The 24,919-nt window shown below is 42.1% G+C and overlaps 1 protein-coding gene across 1 annotated transcript; it reads right to left on the bottom strand.

Moving 5' to 3' along the window:
• Window positions 1-1,285: 1,285 nt before the first annotated feature.
• Window positions 1,286-21,500, bottom strand: HHIPL1 (HHIP like 1). Its single transcript, XM_064153007.1, has 9 exons — window positions 21,440-21,500; window positions 20,204-20,850; window positions 16,849-16,992; window positions 14,798-15,126; window positions 12,224-12,350; window positions 10,767-10,912; window positions 7,725-7,806; window positions 5,113-5,195; window positions 1,286-2,386 (listed from the first exon to the last, which is right to left on the bottom strand). The coding sequence occupies exons 1-9, from the start codon at window positions 21,440-21,442 to the stop codon at window positions 1,782-1,784; spliced, it is 2,166 nt and encodes a 721-aa protein (XP_064009077.1). The 5' UTR covers window positions 21,443-21,500; the 3' UTR covers window positions 1,286-1,781.
• Between the last annotated feature and the right edge of the window lie 3,419 nt (window positions 21,501-24,919).

Raw genomic sequence — 24,919 nt, forward strand, 5'->3', positions numbered from 1 at the left:
TGCATCTGCACTTCCACTGGAGCGGGGAAAGCCTAATGAGAGTCTGGTTCCTGACGGCATTTGTAGATTGCCCAAAGAAATAGGAGTTAGTGTTCTGCAGAAGACATTTTATATGTCTGTTCTCCCCTTTATACTTAAAAAGGACTAGGGAGGGAGTGCTATTTTCCCTATAATCTGCTTTTGTGTAGTGAGAGCATTCTTTAATATAAAACAATATTAAATGGGGCTGTCAGAAAGTTCAGGAAAAATATTTAAAGCAAATTCGTTTACCACATACATCATTTGTGATGGGTTGAGAAATTACCCGGCAAATGAAAACAGGTATCACCAAACTAGCTCAGAAGGTTTGGAGGTGAGACAAAGCTGTATTTTACAGCTTAAGAGAACACTGTCAAGTATTAATTGGAGAAGTAAAATAAACCCCCACACTAAAAGTTTTAGACTTTGTCGATGCACTCATCAATTTACATTTGTTTTGTCTTTCTCACGTTCTTGTGTAAGCAGGAAGATAAAATCTGCCCTGGTGACATCAGGAGAAACGTCACCAGGCAAAATGCTATCAAGCACACAGGCACCACAAATGAGAATATGTGTCTCCAATCACCACTCAGGGGAAAGAAAAGGCCACCTTTTGGAGAAAATTACTTTGCTTCTGTTTTAAATTATCCTTTTAAAAAAGGGTAAATATTACATGATTAGAATAATAGAATCATAGAATCATAAAATCAACCAGGTTGGAAGAGACCTCCAAGATCATCCAGTCCAACCTATCACCCTGCCCTATCCAATCAACTAGACCATGGCACTAAGTGCCTCATCCAGTCTTTTCTTGAAGACCCCCGTCATCTCTTGTCTAGTCATTCACACCTATGAAAATGGAATATAAAAGCACAAATCTTTACAGTGTCTGGGGAAGTGGAAGAACATATACAGAGTATCTTCAGGGTTAAACTGCAGAACAGTCCTGTTCATGTGAAAAAGTACAGATTTTGGTTTCACTTAGGCTAATGTAAGCTGCAGAAACACCGGGAAGTATGTTATGACATTTTCTAATTCATCTGATTTTGCTTAGACACAGTTATCTTTGACAGACAATAAGCTTGTGCCAATAAAAAGCATTACAAAAGAATCATTCATGTTTCATAGAATCATAGAATCAACCAGGTTGGAAGAGACCTCCAAGATCATCCAGTCCAACCTAGCACCCAGCCCTAGCCAGTCAACTAGATCATGGCACTAAGTGCCTCATCCAGGCTTTTCTTGAAACCTTTAAAGTAGTGCATGGAACGTTTCAAAAACCCAAAAAACTACTTTTGTATTCTGAACATACTTAAAAACCTCAAGTCAGGGCAGCCACAACTTTGCGCAATGCAAACACTTCCATGACAGCAAAACGTGGTCGTGTGGTAGTTTATTTTTTGGCGAAACATTAAGAAGCACAGCTGAGAAATGCTGTGTTTCGTAAGAGGAAAGGGCAACAGGATGTACCTCTTTTCTAATCTGATGTTTGGGGTCTTCTTCTTATCAAAAAAATAAAATCAACAAACACTCAAATGCAATCCTTGCCCATGACATACTCAAGTCACTGCTTTGTTTTACTTTTCCTTTCCCTCCGAGGCAGATCACTGGGGATGGGTATGAAGAAAACCACAAAATTATACTTTGAACAGACGCAGCATCCTCAAGGCAGAGCACACCCTCAACACTGAGGCTGATTTAGAGGGTCAGGCAAGAATGGAACATGCTCTGTGTTCCTTTAGCTGCCTTCCCCAGCTCCTTTGTCACCAGTCTGCCACCTCCTCTCGGCTGCACACCACACCAGCATCCTCCTCGTGGGAGCAGTTGTGCGTGCCGACATCAGCATGGGCACACTCCAGCAGTGTCTCCTCCTGCCCGGAGCACTGGACATCATCCAGGAGAATGCGAAGGGAGCTCCCTTCCCCAAATTCTGCCTTCTTGGTGGCTCGCACCACGTGGGGGAAGCCCAGCTGGCGGCATACCACAGTAGCGGCCGCTGAGTTCCAGCCGTCATCGCACACTGTGCCCCACTCACCATTGATGTAAACCTCCACTCGCCCCTGGCTCCGGCCACGGCTCTGCTGCCTCATCAGCCGCACAGAGCCGTTCCGCAGTGGCAGGGCTGTACTGGGGGGTTTCTTCTTTCTGCGCTGCCCCCTCCTCTGTCCTCCCTTCCTGGGCTTAGGGGTCCTGCTGCTTGGTGCTAGTGTGGTGGACAACTGGCTTCGGTTCCCTGGCAGTGGCGGGGCTTGACCCACCCGATCCACAGATGATGTTAGGGAGATTCCAGGGTCTGACCTGCCTCCCTGGGGGGCTTCAGTCGTGGCCTTCAGCTGGGGACGTGGCGTTGGTGTTTGCATAATAAACTCTGTTTGGGGAAAACACCAGGAAACCATGAGTCTGTCACTCCATTAGTGATACACAGACAACTATACAAGTCCAGTGATGATTTTTTTTACTTATTTAAGTTCTTTCTTGGAATTTACTTACTTGATCCTGTTGAGAAGTGACAATGCTCCCAGTGAGCCAATATTTCCTCAGCGAAAGACATCGGATGCTTTTAGTTAAAAGAGAGGACTGTGGGGCTTAATGCCAACAAGTAAGTCTCTCCCAAGAAGGAAACTCCATGTAATTTACTGGCCATTAATGTGTGGGCACTAGAGTTTCACAGCCAGAATAGGAGTTCCCTACCATACCATTCTCCTCTGTTGAAAGCATTGTAAAGATAGGCACAATTTCTGCTCTCCTCTTCATTACCAAGGACTGGATTATTACCGGACAGTGAGCGTCAGCCACCCCACTGGGAGAGATGCTTTATTCAGAGGAGTGAAATCAGGAACATTCAAAATCAATTCTCTCTGGCAACTGGAATGTGCAAAAGGAACAGAGTTGCCAGGACAACACATCAGACAGGATTTGGGGTTGGTTTTTAATTTTTTTTCTTTTCTACAAAAAAAAAAAAAAAGAAAATAAAAAGAGCCTTGAACTCAAAAGAGCTGAAAATTCTTTGTCATCACAGTTTCCAGGCTTTACTGGACATCCTTTATTCACATGTGCTCCATTTTCAGTTTAAAAATAAGTTTTGGCTTGTCAGAAGGAAGCAATTCAGAATTGCTCAGAATTACAATCAGCTGAGCTGGGACAGTGTCACAGACATTTGCAAAGACATCACAACTTATTGAATTACATCCTAGACTATTCATTCTCATTCATAACTTGCTTCGTAGCACAGAGACTAGAAAAATATGATTGTCTCATTTTTCCTTAGTATCTCTTGTCCTCAGAAGACAAAACCTCCTAGTGGTACAGTTTTTCTAAGTAATGCTTTTTGGAGAGGAATTGTATTTATGGCATGAAAGTATTTTCTTTCTTTGGAAGCTGAGTTTCTAAGGGCAAGAAATAGATGTAAAAGCCTTACCTGTGAAGAACTGTGGCTGGAACCCGATTTGGCAAAGCACATTAAAATCCTAGAATTCTTATAATGGTATGCAGGACTACATGAAAGTTAGCAATCACCTGGAGTGCTTTTCATCCCACTGAACCAAGTTGTTATTGTATTATTACTCTTTGTCAAGCTAAATATCAAATACACTTCCAGCAAATGCACTCATCCAGCTAATGCTGGCCACATGCCTTGGCAGTTCTGTTACATTAATGCTAAACACTAACCAAAACAGCAAAATATTTACAGCTACACATCCTTGGTTGCATGTTTGTGAATCAGAATTTTCATGGTTAGTTTTCAGTTAGATTCAGTTCTTGAGAAGGTGGAATTCTAGTCAGTGTCTCTAAGACACTGATGAAAGACACTTTATGATGAAAACTACCCTGTGAATAACCCCTAAAAATTTAGTTCTATGTATAGGTTAAATAATTTGAACTTTGGACTTGCATAGACAAGAATGCATAAACAGAAACAAAGATACAACTGCTTGAACACAAACCGAGTTACTCATGTTTGGAAACTGTGCACACCTTGCAAAGCAGAATGCTTCTGAAGAGGTGCTGAGTGCTCAGACATATCAACAGTCAATAATCAATCTTAGATCTTCTTCCACCTGAAAGACTCAGTCTTAAAAGTGCTGAGTGCCTTTGTTCCTCCCTGAAGTTAAAGCTGTAGGAACTGTCAATGACTCAAATGCAGTGTAAAATGACTCATGTAATTAAAAGCTAAATAAAACAACATTTTGACATTAGAAATTCTACAGCAATATTAACTTATGATAAATTAGAGTGCTGCCTAGGTACCTACATGTGTAAACAAAATGCACACTGGAAATCTAACTTTGACATCCTACTAATCTATTAAGGTTTTTTTTTTCCCTTAACATAAATACTACTTGGCTTGCAGATTCAGCTAGCCATCGGCTACTCCAGCTTTAGCAGTACAATACTTTATCCAGTATGAAACAATCAAAAACCCCTGAAGGGTTTGAGAAAGCCAAAAGTTCACCTGAATGGCCAATCAAGGTGATTCTCTGTGAGTGTCTTCTCTCCTCTTATTGTCTCACTTAAATTTAACAACGACTAAGCCCTCATCTTGCTTAATGAGCAAACATACTCTGCAGCTCCTGAAGTGCTGATTCCGTCCTGAAGGCACTACAAAACAATCTCTTATCACTGAAAAGTATAGGATCTCAGTACAGAAAGTTACAGGGAAACCAACTGGTGACAATGAAACAGGTACAAGGTAGCACAGAGAAGGGAATCATAGAATCATAGAATCAACCAAGTTAGAAGAGACCTCGAAGATCATCCAGCCCAACCTATTCCCCAGCCCTATCCAGTCAACTAGACCACGGCACTAAGTGCCTCAGCCAGTCTTTTCTTGAACACCTCCAGGGACGGTGCCTCCACCACCTCTCTGGGCAGCCCATTCCAATGGCAAATGCACAAGGGCAGAAACTACAGAGATTTCACACAGCTTTGTCTGAACCAACTCTTCAGTTTCAAAACAGCTGACAAGAATTAATTTTGAGGATACTCTGAAGAGTTCCAGGAGGTCTCCACTCATACAGTGATGGTGCAAGCCTGGATTTTGCATTTACCAACAGCTAACATGCACCAATAATAAACAGCAGCAGTGACACTTACTTTCCTTTGGCACAAACTGGATGCGCTTGCTTTTTACCCTCACTGGCAACGGCTCAACTTGGCATTTTCCTGGTGGTGCTCTCCTGCAAAAAAAGAGACAGGGTGCACAATTAATTCCTTTCCCCTGGCATTGTGAGCCTTCACTTCTCATTTTTGTATGAATGTAATGCTTGTTGGGGGGAAAAAAAGATAAAAGGTCCGTTTAAATGATCCAAGGACTCTCTTACAGTAGAAATTATAATTAAACAATCACATATCAAAGTACAAATATTCACAGCTCCTCCGGTTGTGTTTTCACTTGCCATTGATGAATCTATTCAGGAAATAAAACATTAGCAGTTTCAAGCATTACAGAAAGAGATTAATCAAACTGAAAATAAAAATTGCTAAACTAGACTATATGCTGAACATCTGATGTAAAGGATATAAAAGTCATTTCTATGCAGGTTTTCAGGCTGTCGTCCAAGAAGGAAAAACAACACAGTATTATTCATACATACCCCCCCCCCCCAAGACTAACTACTACAAAAATAGTGCTGAAAATAGTTTAGTTTCAAAACAAACAAGAGCTCCAAGGGTCTGCTACAAAGGCTCTTATTATGGTATATTATTTTGATATGAACTTGTTTGCCATGAGGGTATATCTCACTTCTGAGAAGTTACATTCAGCTGATCATAATTTTTACCTATGATGTCTGTCTTGTTAATCCACAGACTTCTTCAGAGATTTTCAAATATGGTTCAAATATGCATATTTGCATTTGGAGGGTGTAACTCCTTCATAATTAGGATTGTTTGCATTTGCATTTCTGTGGAAGAAGAACTTCTTTCTTAACTCTGGCATAAAGTTGTTCCCTAATTTTCCTGTGAGTTTTTCTGTGCTCCACACAGGAAAGAAACTTCTTTTTTAAACTTAAAACTTATGACTTACTTTTGACTTCTGCTTTCTTTATTTTTGCAAAGGTTGTGTAATACCAGAATCTTAATACAGTTTACAGGAACTCTTCCACTGTGTTAGATAATGGAAAATGCTCCTGACAGAGAAGAGTTGGAGGAAAACATGTGGCAACTCTGGGATCTGTTTCCAACATAAGACAAGATAAGTGGTTGGTTCAAAATGCTCTTATAGCTAAACCTGCTAATTTAATCTGTGGTTTTCTGGGGTATTTTTTTTGTTTGGTTTGGGTTTTTTTTGGGGTTCCCCACTCCCCCCCAAAAAAAAACCCCAACCAACCAACAACCAAAAAAACCAAATATCCCAAACCCCAGAATCAAATCAAATCCTACAAATGTCTCACTCTACATGTCTGGCTGAAAGCAGTCTTGTGCTTAGCCAATAACAGTAATGCTTAAAAAACAGGAAGATGGAAAAAAGACTCTAAGTCTTCCCATAAAACACAGCTGTCCCTTGCCAAGCCAAGTCTCAGATACAGGCAAGTGAGATGCAGAGGGTGTTAAGAAGGGTTTTATTTCCTTGTCTAAGCCATTTCACTCTTTGAAACGCAAAACAAAATGCACCTTTTGTCATTAATTTCTGGTTTCCTCAGGAAAGCACTGAAAGCCATACTGGGTCAACTTCAGCTGCAGCTGCTTGATTACAGGGCTCCTATAGGAGATGAAGCTGGCTACAGAGGAAAGTGAGCAACTCAGAAGAAACACCTTGAGGAAAATTGCCTCCTTTTGGGCAAGCATTTGGAGAATCTTTGCCTGAGAAAGACAAGCCACCCATGAAATACTCCATTAGCTCTCAGGAACAGATCTCCCAGCTCACATGAAACCAACAGATCTCTTAACAAGCTGATGATCACCAGGCAGCACAGACTCCTGTAACTGCAGGAGCAAAGCAGACTCAAAATGGGGTGCTCCAGTCATTCCTTGATCGAGGTCTGCAGAAGAGCTCAGCACAGTAGAACTAGTTAGTCAGCATCAGCAGTGTGCCCAGGTGGCCAAGAGAGCCAATGGCATCCTGGCCTGCATCAGGAACAGTGTGGCCAGTAGGACAAGGGAGGTTATTCTTCCCCTGTATTCAGCACTGGTCAGGCCACACCTTGAGTACTGTGTCCAGTTCTGGGCCCCTCAATTCAAGAAAGATGTTGAGGTGCTGGAACATGTCCAGAGAAGGGCAACAAAGCTGGTGAGGGGCCTGGAGCACAAATCCTATGAGGAGAGGTTAAGGAAGCTGAGCCTGTTTAGCCTGAAGAAGAGGAGGCTCAGGGGTGATCTTATTACTGTCTACAACTACCTGAAGGGGCATTGGAGCCAGGTGGGGGGTGGCCTCTTCTCCCAGGCAACCAGCAATAGAACAAGGGGACACAGTCTCAAGTTGTGCCAGGGTATGTATAGGCTGGATATTAGGAAGAAGTTCTTCACAGAGAGAGTGATTTCCCATTGGAATGGTCTGCCCGGGGAGGTGGTGGAGGCACCGTCCCTGGGGGTCTTCAAGAAAAGACTGGATGAGGCACTTAGTGCCATGGTCTAGTTGATTGGTTAGGGCTGGGTGATAGGTTGGACTGGATGATCTTGGAGGTCTCTTCCAACCTGGTTGATTCTATGATTCTATGATTACATCGAGATCTGGGCACACTGCACAGTGCTTAGGTTTCATCTCATACCTAGAAGTGTCCACCACCTTGTACACAACTCCATGGGGAGCCGTGGCGCTTGGTACACCAGTAGACATGAAGTAAAGTTCACCTGGTGGAAAAAAAACAAACACAGCTATAAAAACTCTCCACAGAGCTTCTGTTCTGTAAAACACAAAGCCATTAACTTTGCTTCACAAGTCAGAGAACATCAGAAAACCCAGGATCATAGAGATCTAGTTATGGGAGGGAAAAATACAAGTTTGTGTTTGGGTTTGTAATGGTTGTGTTATAAAATACTCATAGTGAGTGGGAGCTGTTACATATTGTCATAAATTACTATTTTGAAAAATTTCCACTGTCATCTCAGTCTTGATCCCTCTGTCAAAAAGTAGTGGGAGGAAATTAAGGCTGTTCACAAAGTCTTCTCATTTTTGGATAAGACACTCCTTTGAGGTGAATCACAGAACACGAATTTTGGGTTTTGTTTTCTCTAGCATGCTCATGAAGTGAGGGATAGCTCATGAGAAAGGCATTTAGCTTCGTCACAGCTTTGTCAGGCCACATGGGAAAGGTGTTGACCTTCAGCCAAACAGTTTCCATCACTATGTATTTGATGTATTTTTGTGTAAACTGCATTTCCATCCCTCTCCTCCTGTAGTGCAGGGGAAGCTGGAATAAGTAGTCCCTCCAGCACTCTGCTTCTACCAGTTCAAGGGCTTGAATAGGGAAATGGAAAGGATCAGAGAGCTCATCTGGATGAAAAAAAAAATGCAGTATTAAAATCCAAGAAAAAAAAGAGGCAATGCAGATCATCTTAGTGATAAAGGGAGATTCTGTTGAGTATCCTATGTGTTTCCCAAGGGAAACAGGGAAAGGAGAAGAGCGGTCAGAGTGGGTGAAGGAAGATGTGGGCTGTTGGTGGCAGCTCCAGCTAGCTACTGAGCCCCTGTCCTCCTCCTTCTGCTCCTGAATTGTCACAGCCCAAGATACTCTGCATGTTCCTGAAGCGAAAACCAGCTGCTTCTGACCACTCCTGGCTGGTTTCTTCCCTTTTCTGGTGGACTCCACTAACCACATGCCAGAAGCAGCTTTGATCTGAACAGGGATGTGAAACACCTGGTGCTGTGTATTGCAGTGCAGTGAATAGTGCTCCACATCCCACCTCTCTTTCCTGGAGATTATCAGGCAGAAATATGGATGCTCAGGTGATGAAACACACAGGCTATCACACATACACTCCACAGACATAGCATAGTGCCTAGGGTGTCCCCAGCATGCTTAGCTGCCAGGGGACAGGACTGCTGGCTTTATAATGGCTGCACCATGAGCCAAAACCATAAGTGTTCCTGCTGGTTAAACACATCCACTGCACTGGCCAAATTAACATTCATCAGAGCAAAAAATGCCCAAACCCAAATGCTCCCATGAAGAAAAGCTTGTTAAAATAATCTATGTGACAAACTTGTAAAAAACAGATTCTCAGTGCACCAAAAAGGTGTGAGAGGAGACTGTTCACTGCAGACAAAGTGACACTTGCAACACTGTTATCACAGGTTTCTTTCCATTATAATAAAGCAAGCACAAGGTAAATAACTACCTCTGAAACTACGATCTGTACCCCAGTCCAGATTTCCAGCCAACTTTATTGTACTTATGACAAGCACACATCAAAAAAGCATGGGAAAAGGAGGGCAACAGCATTTCACTCCCCTTTGTGCAGACTCTGTCCACAAGCACAGGATGAAGCAGACGCTACTCCCCAGGCCCATGAGCAAGGACTGCAACTAACAGTTTGATACTGCACTTGGCAGCCCTCTGGTTGGCATAAAGCTGATTTAAACTAATATTCTGATTTTAGGGTAAGTGATTCTTCATGCAAAAAGCACTGCAAAACAGCTCTACCTTCCATAACATTAACCATCAAAGAAAACAGATTTTTAACTGCAAAAATGATACAATTTTGAAGTTGAACTTTTGAGCTAAAACTTAATTTGGATTATTTGCATTTACATTAGAATATCTGTGTTTATGTGATATGAAATGCACATTGCTCTTGTGCAACATCCATGTCTGACAATCTGCAGGAAAAACAGATGTTTAAAAACTTGGCTGTTCTGGATGCAGGTGCTTGAGACCACAGGAGCCAAGACCTCCCAGCAATAGGGCAGAACACAAACTCTTGCACTGCTGAGTTGCAGGACTGGGGAATTAAACACACCCTTGTACAGACAATGGGAATGACCACCAGCTTACACAGAATCACAGAATGATCTAGGTTGGAAAAGACCTTTAAGATCATTGAGTCCAACCATTTCATCCCAAGACTCTTTATTTCCTTCTTTTCAAAATGCAGCCTCTCCCTTTTAGAAAACAAAATATCTTGTCTTAAAACACAGCTCTGCAAAGTTCCATCCTTCTGTCCTACACAAAATAAAATCCCAGATGGCACTAAGAAAATATGGACTTAAGCAGCCTTTTGCTGATGCCTCACTCAAGATATAAAATAGGGTTTTTGTTCTGCTTCACCTTGAGAAGCGCAAATATTCCAGGCCAGAGTAAGTTCATAATTACTCTTCATTAGGTCTGCTTCCCTGTATCTATTAACTACACCAAAAGCCTTGCTGGCTAGCCAAGAGCACAGACTTGTTCTCACTTGGTACGAGCTACCCAGCCCCTCAGGGCCTGCACTCCCCGCAGTATGGAACAGTGAAGAATGAGGCTTCTTTTCTAAGCTATGCTTTGCTGTACTTTCCTCCTGTTGCTCCCAGTCCCTCCAGAGGATATGTGTGCAGGCAGCAGCACATCCAGCCTCAGACCTGCAGGGAAGTGCCTCTCCAATTCTCCCCGCAGGCACTGTGTGGTAAGCTGGCCTCAACATTAAGACTGTAGCTCTGGTTTTTGAGAGACGCTGGGAATCTCACACACTGGCATCTTAAAGACTAACAGACTCATGCTCTCCTCACCACCCCCTGCCTCCCAGGAGCTCTCTATGACACCTTCTCTGGTGCTTTACTCCAAAAAAGAAATCATAAGCACGCCACTCAGAGTGACATCAAGCTGAAAGACTACCTGCTTCATCTTCAGCAAAAGAGATGATGTATTGGTAATAGTTATTGATGAGCCCAGGGAACATGCACGTTTGTCCTGTCCCCATGCAGATTTCACTGTACTGCCACTCTCCAGTAGCACGATCCTCTTTCAAAGACATCAGGCGTCTGCAAGACAAAAGAACAATTCCACAACACATGAACATAATTGCTGAACCTTAAAGAGGACGCCTGAAAGGGTGTTTAATGCCTCCTACACCTGCAGTAGGAACTGCAGCGCCTCTGAGAAACAAAGGATTGCTAATAGCAAAGCAAATATTTGACAGGACCCCACAACATCCTGTCTTTCAAGGGCAACACAAGCACATGAAGAAAAAACAAAAACAAAGGGAGGGTTTAAGGGATATCAGACTATCTGGGGGAGGCCCTGACAGCGACACAGAACACAGCTCTGAGGCCTGTCTCTGGCACCCAGAACCCATCAGCTGGGGCAGATGGTGTGCAAGCTGCATGAGAGGCCTGCGAGATGCAGACAAAGCAAAGGAAGAGGAGGTGGATGAAAATCAAGGTAGTCCCATGCATGCCTTGTCACAAATTTTCAGCAGATTCACTGAAGGACAATATTTGGATTTTTTTCTTTCTGTATTTTCAGTGTTTGGAAACACCACATCAGAGTGGGGGATTCTTTCAAGGGTGCATTTAAATGCTTTTGTACAGCACTTCCAAGGCTTTATATGAACATCATATCATTACCCCTTTGTTCATGAATCAGTGACATTGAGAGCTGCTTTAATGTGAAGATTGCATACCTGCACAGGACCAAGAAATATACATATATATATATATATATATATATATATATAAAAAACAGAGGGATACATATATATATATACACACATATATATATCCCTGCACAGGACAAAGAAATATGTATATATATATATAAAACAGAGGGATACATATATATATACACACACATATATCTATCCCTGCACAGGACCAAGAAATATATATATATAAAACAGAGGGATACATATATATATACACATACATATATATATATCCCTGCACAGGACAAAGAAATATGTATATATATAAGAATAGGGATATATATATATACATATCTCGCTGCACAGGACCAAGATATATATATAGATAGATATAGATATATATATATGAGAATAGGGGGATATATATATATATATATATATATATATATATATATATATATATATATATATATATATTGCTGCAGAGGACCAAGAAATAATATATATTAAATATATTTATATTTTCATATATATATATATATATAAAAATAACATGCCACATGAGCCCTCAGTAATGAGTAACCAGGCTTGCAACCAGAAAGTAGCACTGTGTCTCCAGTTTTCAGACTGCACGAGCAGGCATGTGTAACACTGCTGCAGGACTTCAGCTGGGGGAGCAGCTTAGCAAGCATCTGTAGCATTTACTTACCCACTCATAAAATCACCAAATATGTACAGGCCATTCAAGTTTGGAGACTCGCAACCCCGATAGACGTAGCCTCCAGTAACAGATTTCCCCATTTTGTGTGGATATGCATAAATTGGAAGCACATCATCTGTGGGGGAGCAAAGATCTGTGATTTACTTTGTTTTAGACAATGCAGAATACCTGTTTATCTAGATGGTTCTGAGACTAGCACGATACAACTGGATTCACTTGAGCATCTTCTGATTAAATGGAACGCTGTTGAAATCATATTTCGTTTGATTGTTACCTTTTCAGAAGCACATTTGATATCCTGCCTGGCTCGCTATGCTAACCAAGGCCAAGCTAGATCAGTGTTCACTTGAAGTATGAGCTGAATCCCTGATAACCTGACTGCACTCTATCATCCAAAGACCTCACTGTTCTCTTGAGCCCTTCCTGCTGCAGCTCAGCTCTGTTAGGGCTGCTTCTGGACCATTTCTACACAGCTTGTCTGGTTTTGCTATGAATTTGAGGGTTATTCCTAGAGTCACTGCACCTGTGCAGGAGATGTTTGCCCAATGAAGCTTTGTTTTGGTGGTGAAAGGGAAAAAAAGACAGGTAACCCCAGACTGCAGGCACTGATGAAAAGATATGTCAGATGTCAGTGCAAATAGCTTCTGTCTTTCTGAAGACAGAGAAGCTTAACCTGAAAGGGCCATTAAATATTTACAATATGGCACTGGCAAGATGTAGTTCTGGCTCATTCATTGTAAAATGCAAATTAAAACACAAAACAGAAGCAAGACAGAGTGAAATGCCATGATTTTTAGAATCTGCACTGTATGCTTCTGCTTCTTCTTTTGAAACACTACAGGTATCTCTTCATGGTACTCACCCTTGCTCTTCCTCACAGCCTTTTTCTCCCTGCCCATGTAGCAGATGCTGCAAGTAGCAAAGCCAGTAGCTCTGCCTGAGAGAAACCTGCACCAAGAGCCTTTAATCCAAAGCAAATGTTTTCTACAATTCTGCAGCACTTACATTTTAAAGGGGCTGTGACATTTCACTGTTCTAACAAAAGAATTTCTAAAAACATCAGAAATTGTTTCAAATCCTTGTAGACCTCAGCAAAGTGCCTTCCATGAATGCTCAAGCAGGTGCTGTCACACAGGAGAGCACTAAACTGGCTCTCTGACAACTGCTTCAGCAAAAGAAGAGCAAAAAATCTGCTCCCTGCTCCAGACTTTTTTAATAAAAAACACTTAGTCTCTCCCACTGTACTTGTAGCTAAGTTAATAAAAGGAAGGAAGTTAATCTAAGTTAATAAAAAGGAAGGAAGTTACATAACAACACATGGAACATAGACAAGGAAAAAAAAAATCAGAGTCTCAGCTAGTGCAAATCAGTGCCAGCCCACTGCCTCCCTGGATCTCTAGGGAGATGCTACAGCACAAGATGTGGTCTGCATCAGACCCTGCAACACAACACACTCTAACTTTGCACATGCACTGGAACTTAATCAGGCAGCAAATACCTTGTATCCAGTTTTAAAATGTTACAAAAAAAAAAAAACCAAAGAGCCCAAACTTCAAACATTTTCCATTTTGGCATAGCTAAAAGAAACAAAAATACACTGCACATTCAGTTACCTGCAAAGCAGGCAGAATGCACACCAGTTGGCCAACTGATGCAATATGTTTCTTTTTTCTTAAATAAGAGCACTACTTTTTAGCTACACAGAAAAATACAATTGCTCTAAAATTTTCTCACTTCTGCAGGAAAGCTTATTTTATGTGGCAAAGATGGATTCACAGAATTAACCAGGTTGGAAAAGACCTCTAAGATCATGAAGTCCAACCTACCACTAACCCTTCTAATGAACTAAACCTTGGCACTAAGTGCCTCGTTCAACCTCCTCTTAAACACCTCCAGGGATGGTGACTCCACCACCTCTCCAGGCAGCCCATTCCAATGCCAATCACTCTTTCCATTAATAACTTCTTCCTAATGTCCAGCCTAAACCTGCCCTGGTGAAGTTTGAGACTGTCCTCTTGTTCTGTCACTGTGTGTCTTGGAGATGAGACCACCCCCCACCTGGCTACAACCTCCTTTCAGGTAGTTGTAGAGAGCAACTGAACAACACCATCTCCTCATCTGCTCCTCTAGGGCTGTGCTCCAGCCCCCTCACCAGTCTTGTTGCCTTTCTCTGGACATGTTCAAGCACCTCAACATCTTTCTTAAATTGAGGGGCCCAGAACTGGACACAGTACTCAAGGTGTGGCCTAACCAGCACTGAGATGCAGAATTATCCCCTTAAGTCACAGAATCACCAAGCAATTAGACTAAAAACAGAGGCTGCCTAGAAAAAAAAAATGCTAGCACCTTTCATTTACCTCCTAACTCAAAACTGGTAACATTTGGACTCTCAATATTTATCCCCAAGCCAGTTCCCTTCTAGACTGAGACAATACAGATTTACATCTCAAAACCGTATGTTTTCCACTAGGCAACCAGGCTTTGGAGGCAGGTATAAACAGCCACAGTGCAGAAAACCACACAGTGGGAGGCACAGGTAATTGAAAGAGCACATCTGTTTACCCATTGAAGAATTGGCACAAAGTTTTTTGTCATAACAGCTGAACCCTTCCCTTGCCCTCCAGCCATAGTTTTTCCCTTTCTCCACGATGTCAATTTCTTCATATTTATTCTGCCCCACATCTCCACAGAAGAGACGTCCTCTCCCTTCCTTGGTGTCAGGCTCGCCCCTGTCGAAAGAGCAGCGCCACATATTTCTCACTCCGTATGCATAAACTTCGGGGCGAGCCTTGGGGTCATTAAGAAAAGGGTTGTCAGGAGGGATTCGGTACAGAGGCCCACGGTCGTTGTTGTTTACATCGATACGCAGCACTTTGCCCAGCAGGGCTGATCTGCATTGGGAGAGGAAAAGGGAGGGAAGAAAAGAGGAAAAAAAAGAGGAAAAAAGAGAAAAAAAAGAGAAAAAAAAGGAGAAAAAAGGGGGAAAAGAGAGAGGAAAAGGAGGAAAAAAGGAGAAAAAAAAAAGGGAAAAAAGAGGAAAAAAAAGGGGAAAAGGAGGAAAAAAGATAATAGAGAAAAAAGAGGGAAAAAAGAGAAAGAAGAGAAAAGAGAGAAATGAGAAAAAAGAGGAAAAATATTAAAAAAGAGGAAAAAGAGGAAAAAGAGGGGAAAAGAGGAAAAAGAGGAAAAAGAGGGAAAAGAGGGAAAAGAGGGAAAAGAGGGAAAAGAGGGAAAAAAAAGAGGGAAAAGAGGGAAAAAAAAGAGGGAAAAGAGGGAAAAGAGGGAAAAAGAGGGAAAAAGAGGGAAAAAGAGGGAAAAAGAGGGAAAAAGAGGGAAAAAGAGGGAAAAAGAGGGAAAAAGAGGAAAAAGAGGGAAAAGAGGGAAAAAGAGGGAAAAAGAGGGAAAAAGAGGGAAAAAGAGGGAAAAAGAGGGAAAAAGAGGGGAAAAGAGGGGAAAAGAGGAAAGAGAGAAAAGATAAAAGAGAGAAAAGAGAGAAGAGAAAAGAGAGAAAAGAGGAAAAAGAGGAAAAATATTAAAAAAGAGGAAAAAGAGGAAAAAGAGGGGAAAAGAGGAAAAAGAGGAAAAAGAGGGAAAAGAGGGAAAAGAGGGAAAAGAGGGAAAAGAGGGAAAAAAAAGAGGGAAAAGAGGGAAAAAAAAGAGGGAAAAGAGGGAAAAGAGGGAAAAGAGGAAAAAAAAAGAGGGAAAAGAGGGAAAAGAGGGAAAAGAGGGAAAAGAGGGAAAAGAGGGGAAAAGAGGGAAAAAGAGGGAAAAAGGAAAAAAGAGGGAAAAAGAGAAAAAAGAGAAAAAAGAGAGAAAAAGAGAAAAAGAGAAGAAAAGAGAGAAAAAGAGAGAAAAGAGGAAAAAAGAGAAAAAAGAGACAAAATAAAAGAGAAAAAAGAGTATTTTTTTAAAAAATAAAATAAAAAATTAAACTAGATCTTAATTAAATATCAGAAATGAGGATTTTGGATTTTGGAAAAGTCTAGATTTTCATTCTTTCTGGTTTGAAAAACACTTGTGTCTTTCAACATCTCTGAAAAAGCCAACTATTTGAAAACAATTTCATAGACTCATGGAATTGTTTCAGTTGGAAAAGAACTCTAAGATCATGAAGTCCAACCGTTGACCTAATATCACCATGGCCATTAAACCACATCCTGAAGTCTATGTGTTTTTCTGAACACTTCCAGGAACAATGACTCCACTGCCTCCCTGGGCAGCCTGTTCCTGTGCTGACCATCCTTTTCAGTAAAGATTTTTTTCCTAGTATCTAATCTAAACCTCCTCTGGAGTAACTAAAGGTCATTTCTTCTCATTCAGTCACTTGGTACTAGGGAGAAGAGACCAACCCTCCCACCTCACTAAAACCTCCTTTCAGGTAGTTGTAGAGAGCAATGAGGTCTCCTCTCAGTATCCTCCAAACTAAACAATCCCAGTTCTCTCAGATGTTCCTCTTAAGACTTGCTTTCCAGGCCTTTCTCCATCTTCTTTGCCCTTCTCACTTGCCTTGGGCCACCAAATAGCCTTCAGGTGGCTCTGACTTCCCACAGCCCACTGCCCCACAGACGCATGCTGGTGCCTTGGGGCTGTCATAGGGATGGATTCACTCTTACTTGTTCTGGGCATTTCCAAAGGTTCCAAAAGGATCCCCAGCCATGCCTCCATCTCCAGTAAATATGTAGAGATATTCATCATCTCCAAAGAGCAACTGTCCTCCATTATGGTTGGAAGCAGGTTCTTCTATTTCCAGGATTATCCTAAGAAAAAGCAGGGAGAAGGCATTACCTACTGCACAAGTCACACAGTATCACAGTACCACCAAGGTTGGAAGAGACCTCATAGATCATTAAGTCCAACCCTTTACCACAGAGCTCAAGGCTAGACCATGGCACCAAGTGCCACGTCCAATCCTGCCTTGAACAGCTCCAGGGACAGCGATTCCACCACCTCCCCAGGCAGCCCATTCCAGTGTCCAATGACTCTCTCAGGGAAGAACTTTCTCCTCACCTCGAGCCTAAATTTCATCTGACGCAGCTTGAGGCTGTGTCCTCTTGTTCTGGTGCTGGCCACCTGAGAGAAGAGAGCAACCTCCCCCTGGCCACAACCACCCCTTGGGTAGTTGTAGACAGCAATAAGGTCACCCCTGAGCCTCCTCTTCTCCAGGCTAAACAAGTCCTACGCAATGAGCAGAGCAACATCACTCCAGTTGACCTTGATACATGGAAACAGCGACGGATCAAGTTTGATGCAAGTTCCTCCACATCACTGACTTTTGTTTGGGCTTAGCTGATTTCCTGACCTTAAATAATTCCAACATATTTTCCAGATTACAGAAACAAACAAAAAAAAACCCTTGTGTAATAAGGAAAACCTGGGAAAACACACAACAGAATTTGCTTTTACTGAACTGTACTATTCCTCTGGTTCCTTCTTCCTCCTTTTTTTAAGAAAAAGCATTTCATCTTAAATCTTATTGTAAACCTCAAGAGAAAGGACTTCATCTGTGCATTTGGTACAACCCTGACAGGCGCTTTCAAGGCCATCTTAAAACTTTTCAAAGATTAAGGAACAGTTATATTCTTAAAGAAAGAAGCCTGAAATGTTAATTACATACACAGGACTTCGTAAGTGTAAAGAGTGATTAACAGCAGCCCCTACAACAAGTTAACATTTTGGCAAAGGTTATTCAAAGCAGCATCATAGAATCATAGAATCAGTCAGGGTTGAAAGGGACCACAAGGATCATCTAGCTCCAATCCGCCTGCCATGGGCAGGGACATCCTACCCTAGAGCCCCATGCAGCCTGGCCTTAAACATCTCCAGGGACAGGGCCTCAACCACCTCCCTGAGCAACCCATTCCAGGCTCTCACCACTCTGAACCTACCCACCTCCAGCTTTTCTCCATTTCCCCTAGTCCTGTCACTGCCTGATAGTCTAAAAAGTCCCTCCCCAGCTACTGTGTAGGTCCCCTTCAGTTACTGGAAGGCCACAAGAAGGTCACCTTGGAGCCTCCTCCAAACTGAGCAGCCCCAACTCCTTCAGTCTGTCCTCACAGGAGAGGTGCTCCAGCCCTCTGATCATCATCTTCATGGCCCTTCTCTGGACACTCTCCAGCATGTCCCCATCCCTCTTGGAATAGGGACTCCAGAACTGGATGCAGTACTCCAGGTGGGGTCTCACCAGAATCGAGTAGAGGAGGAGAACCACCTCCCTCGACTCACTGCCCACACTTCTGATGCAGCCCAGGATCTGGTTGGCCCTCCAGGTTACAAGTGCAAACTGCTGGCTCAAGTTGAGCCTGTAGCAACAATCTTTACCTCCATTTTAAAACCTAACTCTTGTATCTGTCTATTTTATGAACCTGGCATTGCTTTCTTAGCAAAAAAAAAAAAAGATGAAATATGGAAGTATAATTTTATAGAACAAATACATGCAGTGGAGGCTCACAGGTGTAATAATGAAAGCTTATTTTACTCTGGTTTGTAAATAAGCTCAGATTTCATGCTGACAGTACCTCTAAATAGATGCAACGTCAAATTACAATAATCACTTATAGTACCTCAGTTTTAGAGAGCTTTTTACCCTTCTGAAAGTACTGGTAAGTTTGTGATCATATTATATACTGTGGGAAGGAACTCAGCTAAGTCATTATCCTGACACTTGCTGCTAAATGTCACCACCTCTGAGATAAGCTAACTGTGCACAAGTGCACAGACTCAAATGGCAGCAGGAGTGAGGAAGGATCCTGTACAGACCCAAAGGCAAACCCTCTTCAACCTGCCAAAGGTGATGGAAAAAAACAAAACACATTGAGTCAAATTCTGCAGACAAATAGACATATTCCTTCCTGCTAAGGCAATGCACACCACGTGTCAGCCTCAGCTCCCTCTTGGGCAGCATCTCAGGATGAAGTCAGTGGGATCCATGCCTATACAAGCACAATAGGACCACAAATTTGTTCTCTTAAGCTTTTGCTGTACTACCCGGCAGCTAAATAAGCACAGAAAATGTTACAAATACACACTCTGAGGATTTTTAGGCAAGACAGCTCATGGGCCCTGACATCTGCAGGTTTAAGCTTCTGACTCTTTTCTGAAGACCAGATTTCAGTTACATTTACCTGTCATCCACAGATCTGCTGAACTGCTGTAATTGCTTTATCAACCAGTATCCCCTTTCTATCATTACACTACATGCATTTGGGAGCTAGAATCACCCACCGATGAGTACTTGGAAAGACCTCATATAACCCACGTAACAAAGCAAACCTTAACATTAATAATATTCAAAGGTCTCTTGAAACGGTGGTTCAGTTACATGGTTCTGCACCAGGTCATAAATCTACAGACTATCTTCACAAACAAACCTCAGATTATCTGTGCATATTAATGTGGATCAACTGCAGGATCAGATTAAAAAAAAGATGGACATTTCCAGTCAAAGTGCACTCAGTAATAGCACAGTGGTTTGCATTTTATTTAATTTTATATTAAATTTGTAATGTTAAAAGGTTGAGCTGTCATTTAGGAATAGAAATGAGGGACCAAACCTATCTTTGGTCCAGTATCTCAGAGTTTTGGAAACCTTTGGTTTCAGAGTGAATTTCACTCATGCTTTGCAGAAGTTTGTTTTAAAGGGTAATGATTACAATACAAAAGCAACAAGCAAAATAACAAAAAAACCTCAAAACTAACCTAAAATTACTAACCGTAAATAATGTTCAGTGAAATTTTCTGACACACCAGAATTGAGAAATATAAATATTTTATCCCTGAGCATTTGCATTTCACCCACAGTGGACTGAGATACTCTTGTGTCAGTAGGTTAGGCATGGCCATGGACTAACTTGCTACCACAATGGAATGTGTTAAGTGAATTAAGCTTCATTTATCAGCAGCCTTTAAAATGTGCAAACTGGCCTCTGAGATCTTAAGTACATTTGTCAGAGGTATGTGTGTGTACAATACCTTTCAGAACCATGGTCCAAAGCATTCATGTCAGCAGGAGAAATTCTGAACTCACTGATTCGGATTCTCTCTTCATAATGAACTTGAACTGAATAGTAGACATAGACTTTACCATTGAATTTGAATTTAGGATGGAAGACAATACCTAGAAAACCTCTTTCGTCTCCTTCCCAAGGTGAGGTAAGCACAGCTTCGCTGATGTTCAGAAATGGCTTTTCGAGCCTGGATCCTTCGGGGAGGTAGGTCCACACCAGGCCAACCTGCTCTGCAATGAAGAACCTGTGGGTGCCATCGTTGGCATGCACCATTGCGACAGGATTGCGCAGCCCATTGGCGACCTCCATGAGGCAGAGCTGGAGACAGCCCTCTGCATCGGCTGTCACCAGCCCAAGGTTTTGGTTAAGGTTCTGGTTAGCCAGCAGGTGTGGAAAGCAGTAGTCTGTGTCCTCCAAGGCCAAGTAGCGGCAGAATTTTGCCATGTTGTTCTCTAGTGCAATTAACTCTTTGTCTGCAGAGAGGTAACGAAAAATGGAGCGGCATTTTTGCCACACTTGCAGGCAATAGTCCTGACAAAGTCCTGGTATGGTCCGCACAGGGGTGGAGGGATCCTCAGCATCATACAAGTGTGCTGCATATGGAGAGCATTCCTAGAGGGAGAGAAAAAGCCTTAAACCATTTATTGGACCAGACTTAAAACAGATGAGCAGCAATGCTAATGGGAGAAATTTCACCTCAATAACAACATATGTTGTGGTTTGTTCTGAAGAGCTATTAAATGGAAGAAAATATCTTAGAAAGAGGGGTTATCTTAGCCTTCACAGAAATGACATTCAATATTCCTGGTGAAGGCTGTCATCCTTATGCTGTTATTTATTTATTTCAACCACAGAACTAACTCAAGAAAAACAGCAATAACACACATCTTGCTACATTGTCTTAGCAGACTGTATGGGGAAAACAGGGACTTTCTATCTTGGATGTTCTGGTGAAGTAGATTCACCACAGCATGGCAGTGAAACCAAAGAGTTAGCTAAAAAAAGAATCAGGTCTTGCACCTCCAGGCTGAGGAGGGGACAGGAAAGCCTGTGATTTCTATACCTCATCATCTGACAATCTAGACATGGACTTCAACACAGACTTGATCCACAGATGGGAAGGAGCTGGACAAGAAAGAATAGGAGAAAAACACCCATCCTTCATACTACACGCTGCACCCAGCTCTGTGAGTGCACACACCATCTTTGCTCAGGTCCAGCTGCCTTTGATTGTGGATTTTCACCTGAAAATAGTTTATATATCTGACTAGAAGTGGTGAAATCAATCTCATAATCATGACACCTGTCACCAAGTTCTTCAGGAGATGCTCAGGCTCTAACAATGAGAACCAAATGGCCATAATCAAGACATGGTCCATTGGCAGCAGCTGCAGTTCAAACCTCACTGATGGAAGATGCACCCTTATCAACCAACCTAAAGAGTGAATGAAGTTCACATTGTACTCTCCACTATGAGAATTCCAACAGGCACATTTTCCTTACATGAAAAGCCAGTGTAACCCAGTAAAACACCTTCCAAACTGACTGAAGTGACTCAGCATTGCTTTGCAAGCACTTTTCCATGTAATAAACACATTATTTTCCATCTGTAATGCATCATCATATGATGCAGTGAAGGCTCAGTTATTTTCCTAGGGCAGATAAATAAATGAGGCAAGAAAAGCAGGTAAAGAAACTACCCTTCTTAAATAAATTCTGTGGTTTTTAATTCCCAGATGGCATTTCTTCCAAGTAAAACTACCTTATGTAAAAAGAAAAAAATACACAGTAAGCTGTTTCTAAATCTATAGGGAGCTATTTCTTAGTGCAGATTACAGAACTACTCAGTAGCTGAAAAGATATAATATCTGAGATGCTGGAATATTTAAATGAGCTGGTATGTACACACATTATTTTGGTTTACTTTCCATTACACATAATAATAAACCGAGAGACCATATAACAGATCATTAGTGTACAATAAGCTTTCCTCCTGGAATGTCAAGCCATTCATTGCAAAATGAAGGTTATTATGCCTTCAAGTGAGCAGCAATTAATGTGGTAAAAAGAAGACTGTGCAAGACACAAACCACTGAAGCTACACTGGCAGATTGGGTACATGAGACTTGGGTACATGAGGTGTGCCAGGGACAGAAAGAGTCTAAGCATTTGCCAGTGTGGTTGCCATGACTGAAAATTTGGTCTTAGAAAATAAACTGAAACAAGAGAAAGCGAATTTGGAGGCTGAGCTGGATAGGAGCTCAGTCTGTTGCTACCAACAGAGGTTTCACATTCAGAAAGAGGAGGGCCTCTGCTTGAGCACTGAGGTGCATCTGGTTCTCAGAAAGTCTCTTTCAAAGCAAGCAGTGATTTTATGCATTGCAAAGCAATGTCCTGGCTTCAGTATACCAATAAAAAGTAGCACAGACTTTCCCTTTGCCTTTGCCACTGGGGGCTGTTCACCTCATGTGTCTTTAAATAGCAGCCACGAATGGCTTCTTCACTCCTTACCATGTTCCTGGTGGCGTACAGCTATCTACAGCAGCATTACACTTGCAATCAAGTTTGGAGATCTATCACAGACAGCACCCAAGAATGTGTCTGGGATATTTCTGAAACATGTGGAATATTTTCCAACTTTAATTCCACAAGAGATGAAACCTGATGTCTGACTTATCTGATCCTGAACTTCCTGCATCTGAATCAAATGTTGTGGTCCCTCACCTTTCACATCATCTTGTCACATAGACTAATTCAAAACATCATGAAAGCCTACCTTGGTTACAGCCCAGTAGATCCAAGTTATCGTTTTCAAACAGCATGATCTGCTTATTCATTTTAAACTATGATGTAGTCCAAAGACCAAGGAAACTAATGGGCAGACATGCTGGGATAAGGTCAGACCAGAACATAAACCAATAAACATTAAGACAAATTAGCCAAATTCACCCTACCTGTTCCAGAAATTCAGAGGCAGCTATTTATCTGCAACAGTCTAAAAGTGAATGTACATCCTCATCAAACCATGGTTTATTTACTGCTGCTATCAACCTGCAGAAAGCAATGGGATTCTTCAGGAAAGTGTCTAACTTTGACGTAATCCCTGACATTCCTTGTCTACCTCCACCTGGAAACTCAAGCCCTTAAGCGAGCTACTCCCCAAGAAGCAGAATAAGGCATCTGTTCACCTCCAGTTTGGAGGCCTGTATTCCTGAATGTTGAGACTGTGAGGCACGCAGGAGGATATCCTAACACAGACACACACCTAAAGGCATTCTCTTGGCCTCCTTCTGGAATCCCTGCTTTGAGGCTCGGGGACAATAGGCAGCACTGAAGGAAGGGGTTTTCTGCTCTTTCACGAGAAACAGAAACAGCACCACATAGCAAATCAGAATTTAAGAGAATGTAGCAATCCTTAACACAAATACAAACTGAGATACTTGTCAAAATAATTTGATCACATTTGAGAGAAGTCATGAATTGCAAGCAGAAAGAGACAGAAGTGTGCTGAGTAAGTCACAGAAACCCACTTATTAATTCAACTCTAGGATATAAATTGTATATGTAACAAATGAATGGAAGCAGAGTGTTCTGGAGGGCTGCAATGCCTGAACTTCCATTTTGTGCTTGCCCAGCCAGAGGTAGTGGTTTGTAGCCATGTCTGGGCTGGTGATACACTCAGCTCATCAGAGCATCTCAGTGAATCATCATTTCCACACTGATATATTTCACTGCTTCTAAACAAATTTTCAACAGTTGGGTGTCTGACACATGCAGATGACTTACTTATCACTTCCATGGGCAGAAGGACTGCTTAACAGGCACTGCTAGCTGGTTTCCTGTCTGCAAATGGGCTTTTGGACATCATTTGTTTCAGGAGCACATTCAAAGGAGTTGTTCCTTCCAGTACAATGAGATGAACTAAAAGTCAAATCTCCAGAATCTAATGTGGCAAAGGGTTGTCTTTCTCTTCACACTTTCAGGAACATAAGAAGTGCCCTGTAAAATGCTAAGAGCAGTATTTCTGAAAAGCCACTTTGATCCAATCTGAGCACGACAGACAAGACTCCACTGTCTGAATTAATTTAAGATTTACACTTGCATGGCACAGAGCTGTTGCTGCTCTGTCTCAGGGGCATTTTCATACATACAGGGACACTGCTGATGATAGGGTCAGATGCTTTACTCTGCACACATTCATCATATCTGGCCACAGAACATCAACAACCCTGAGTGGAAATTTCCCTCGTGCAGGATGGCCACAACAGAGGTTTCCAGGCCACATCCTCAGGCATTAGTCTGCAACTGTCACCGTCACTGCTAGCACCTGGCACATGCTACAAGCATCTCAGGATGCTGTAGCGCAGTACAAAAAGACAACCCACCTCACAAGTTGGGTGTAACAAGGAGCATGTTTTGTGCCCGCAGGTCTTCTCCTGAGTGTCTTCCTCAGGTCCAGCGATCTAAACCTGAGAGGCTTAGTGGAGTCTGTAAATCGTAACTATCCACATACCCATCTAGAGCTCATAAATTAAAGCAGAGTGAAAGCCTTATTTCTCTTTCAGACACCTGCCAAAGGACAACAAGTCCACTGGGACACCTGATGACGAACAGTGGCTCATGACAGTGCATGACAGCATATTTCTAGGCTGCTGGACTAATTTCTGATGCCTGGGCACCA

The sequence above is a fragment of the Pogoniulus pusillus genome, chromosome 1, assembly GCF_015220805.1.
Source record: "Pogoniulus pusillus isolate bPogPus1 chromosome 1, bPogPus1.pri, whole genome shotgun sequence".
Classification (NCBI taxonomy): Eukaryota; Metazoa; Chordata; class Aves; order Piciformes; family Lybiidae; genus Pogoniulus; species Pogoniulus pusillus.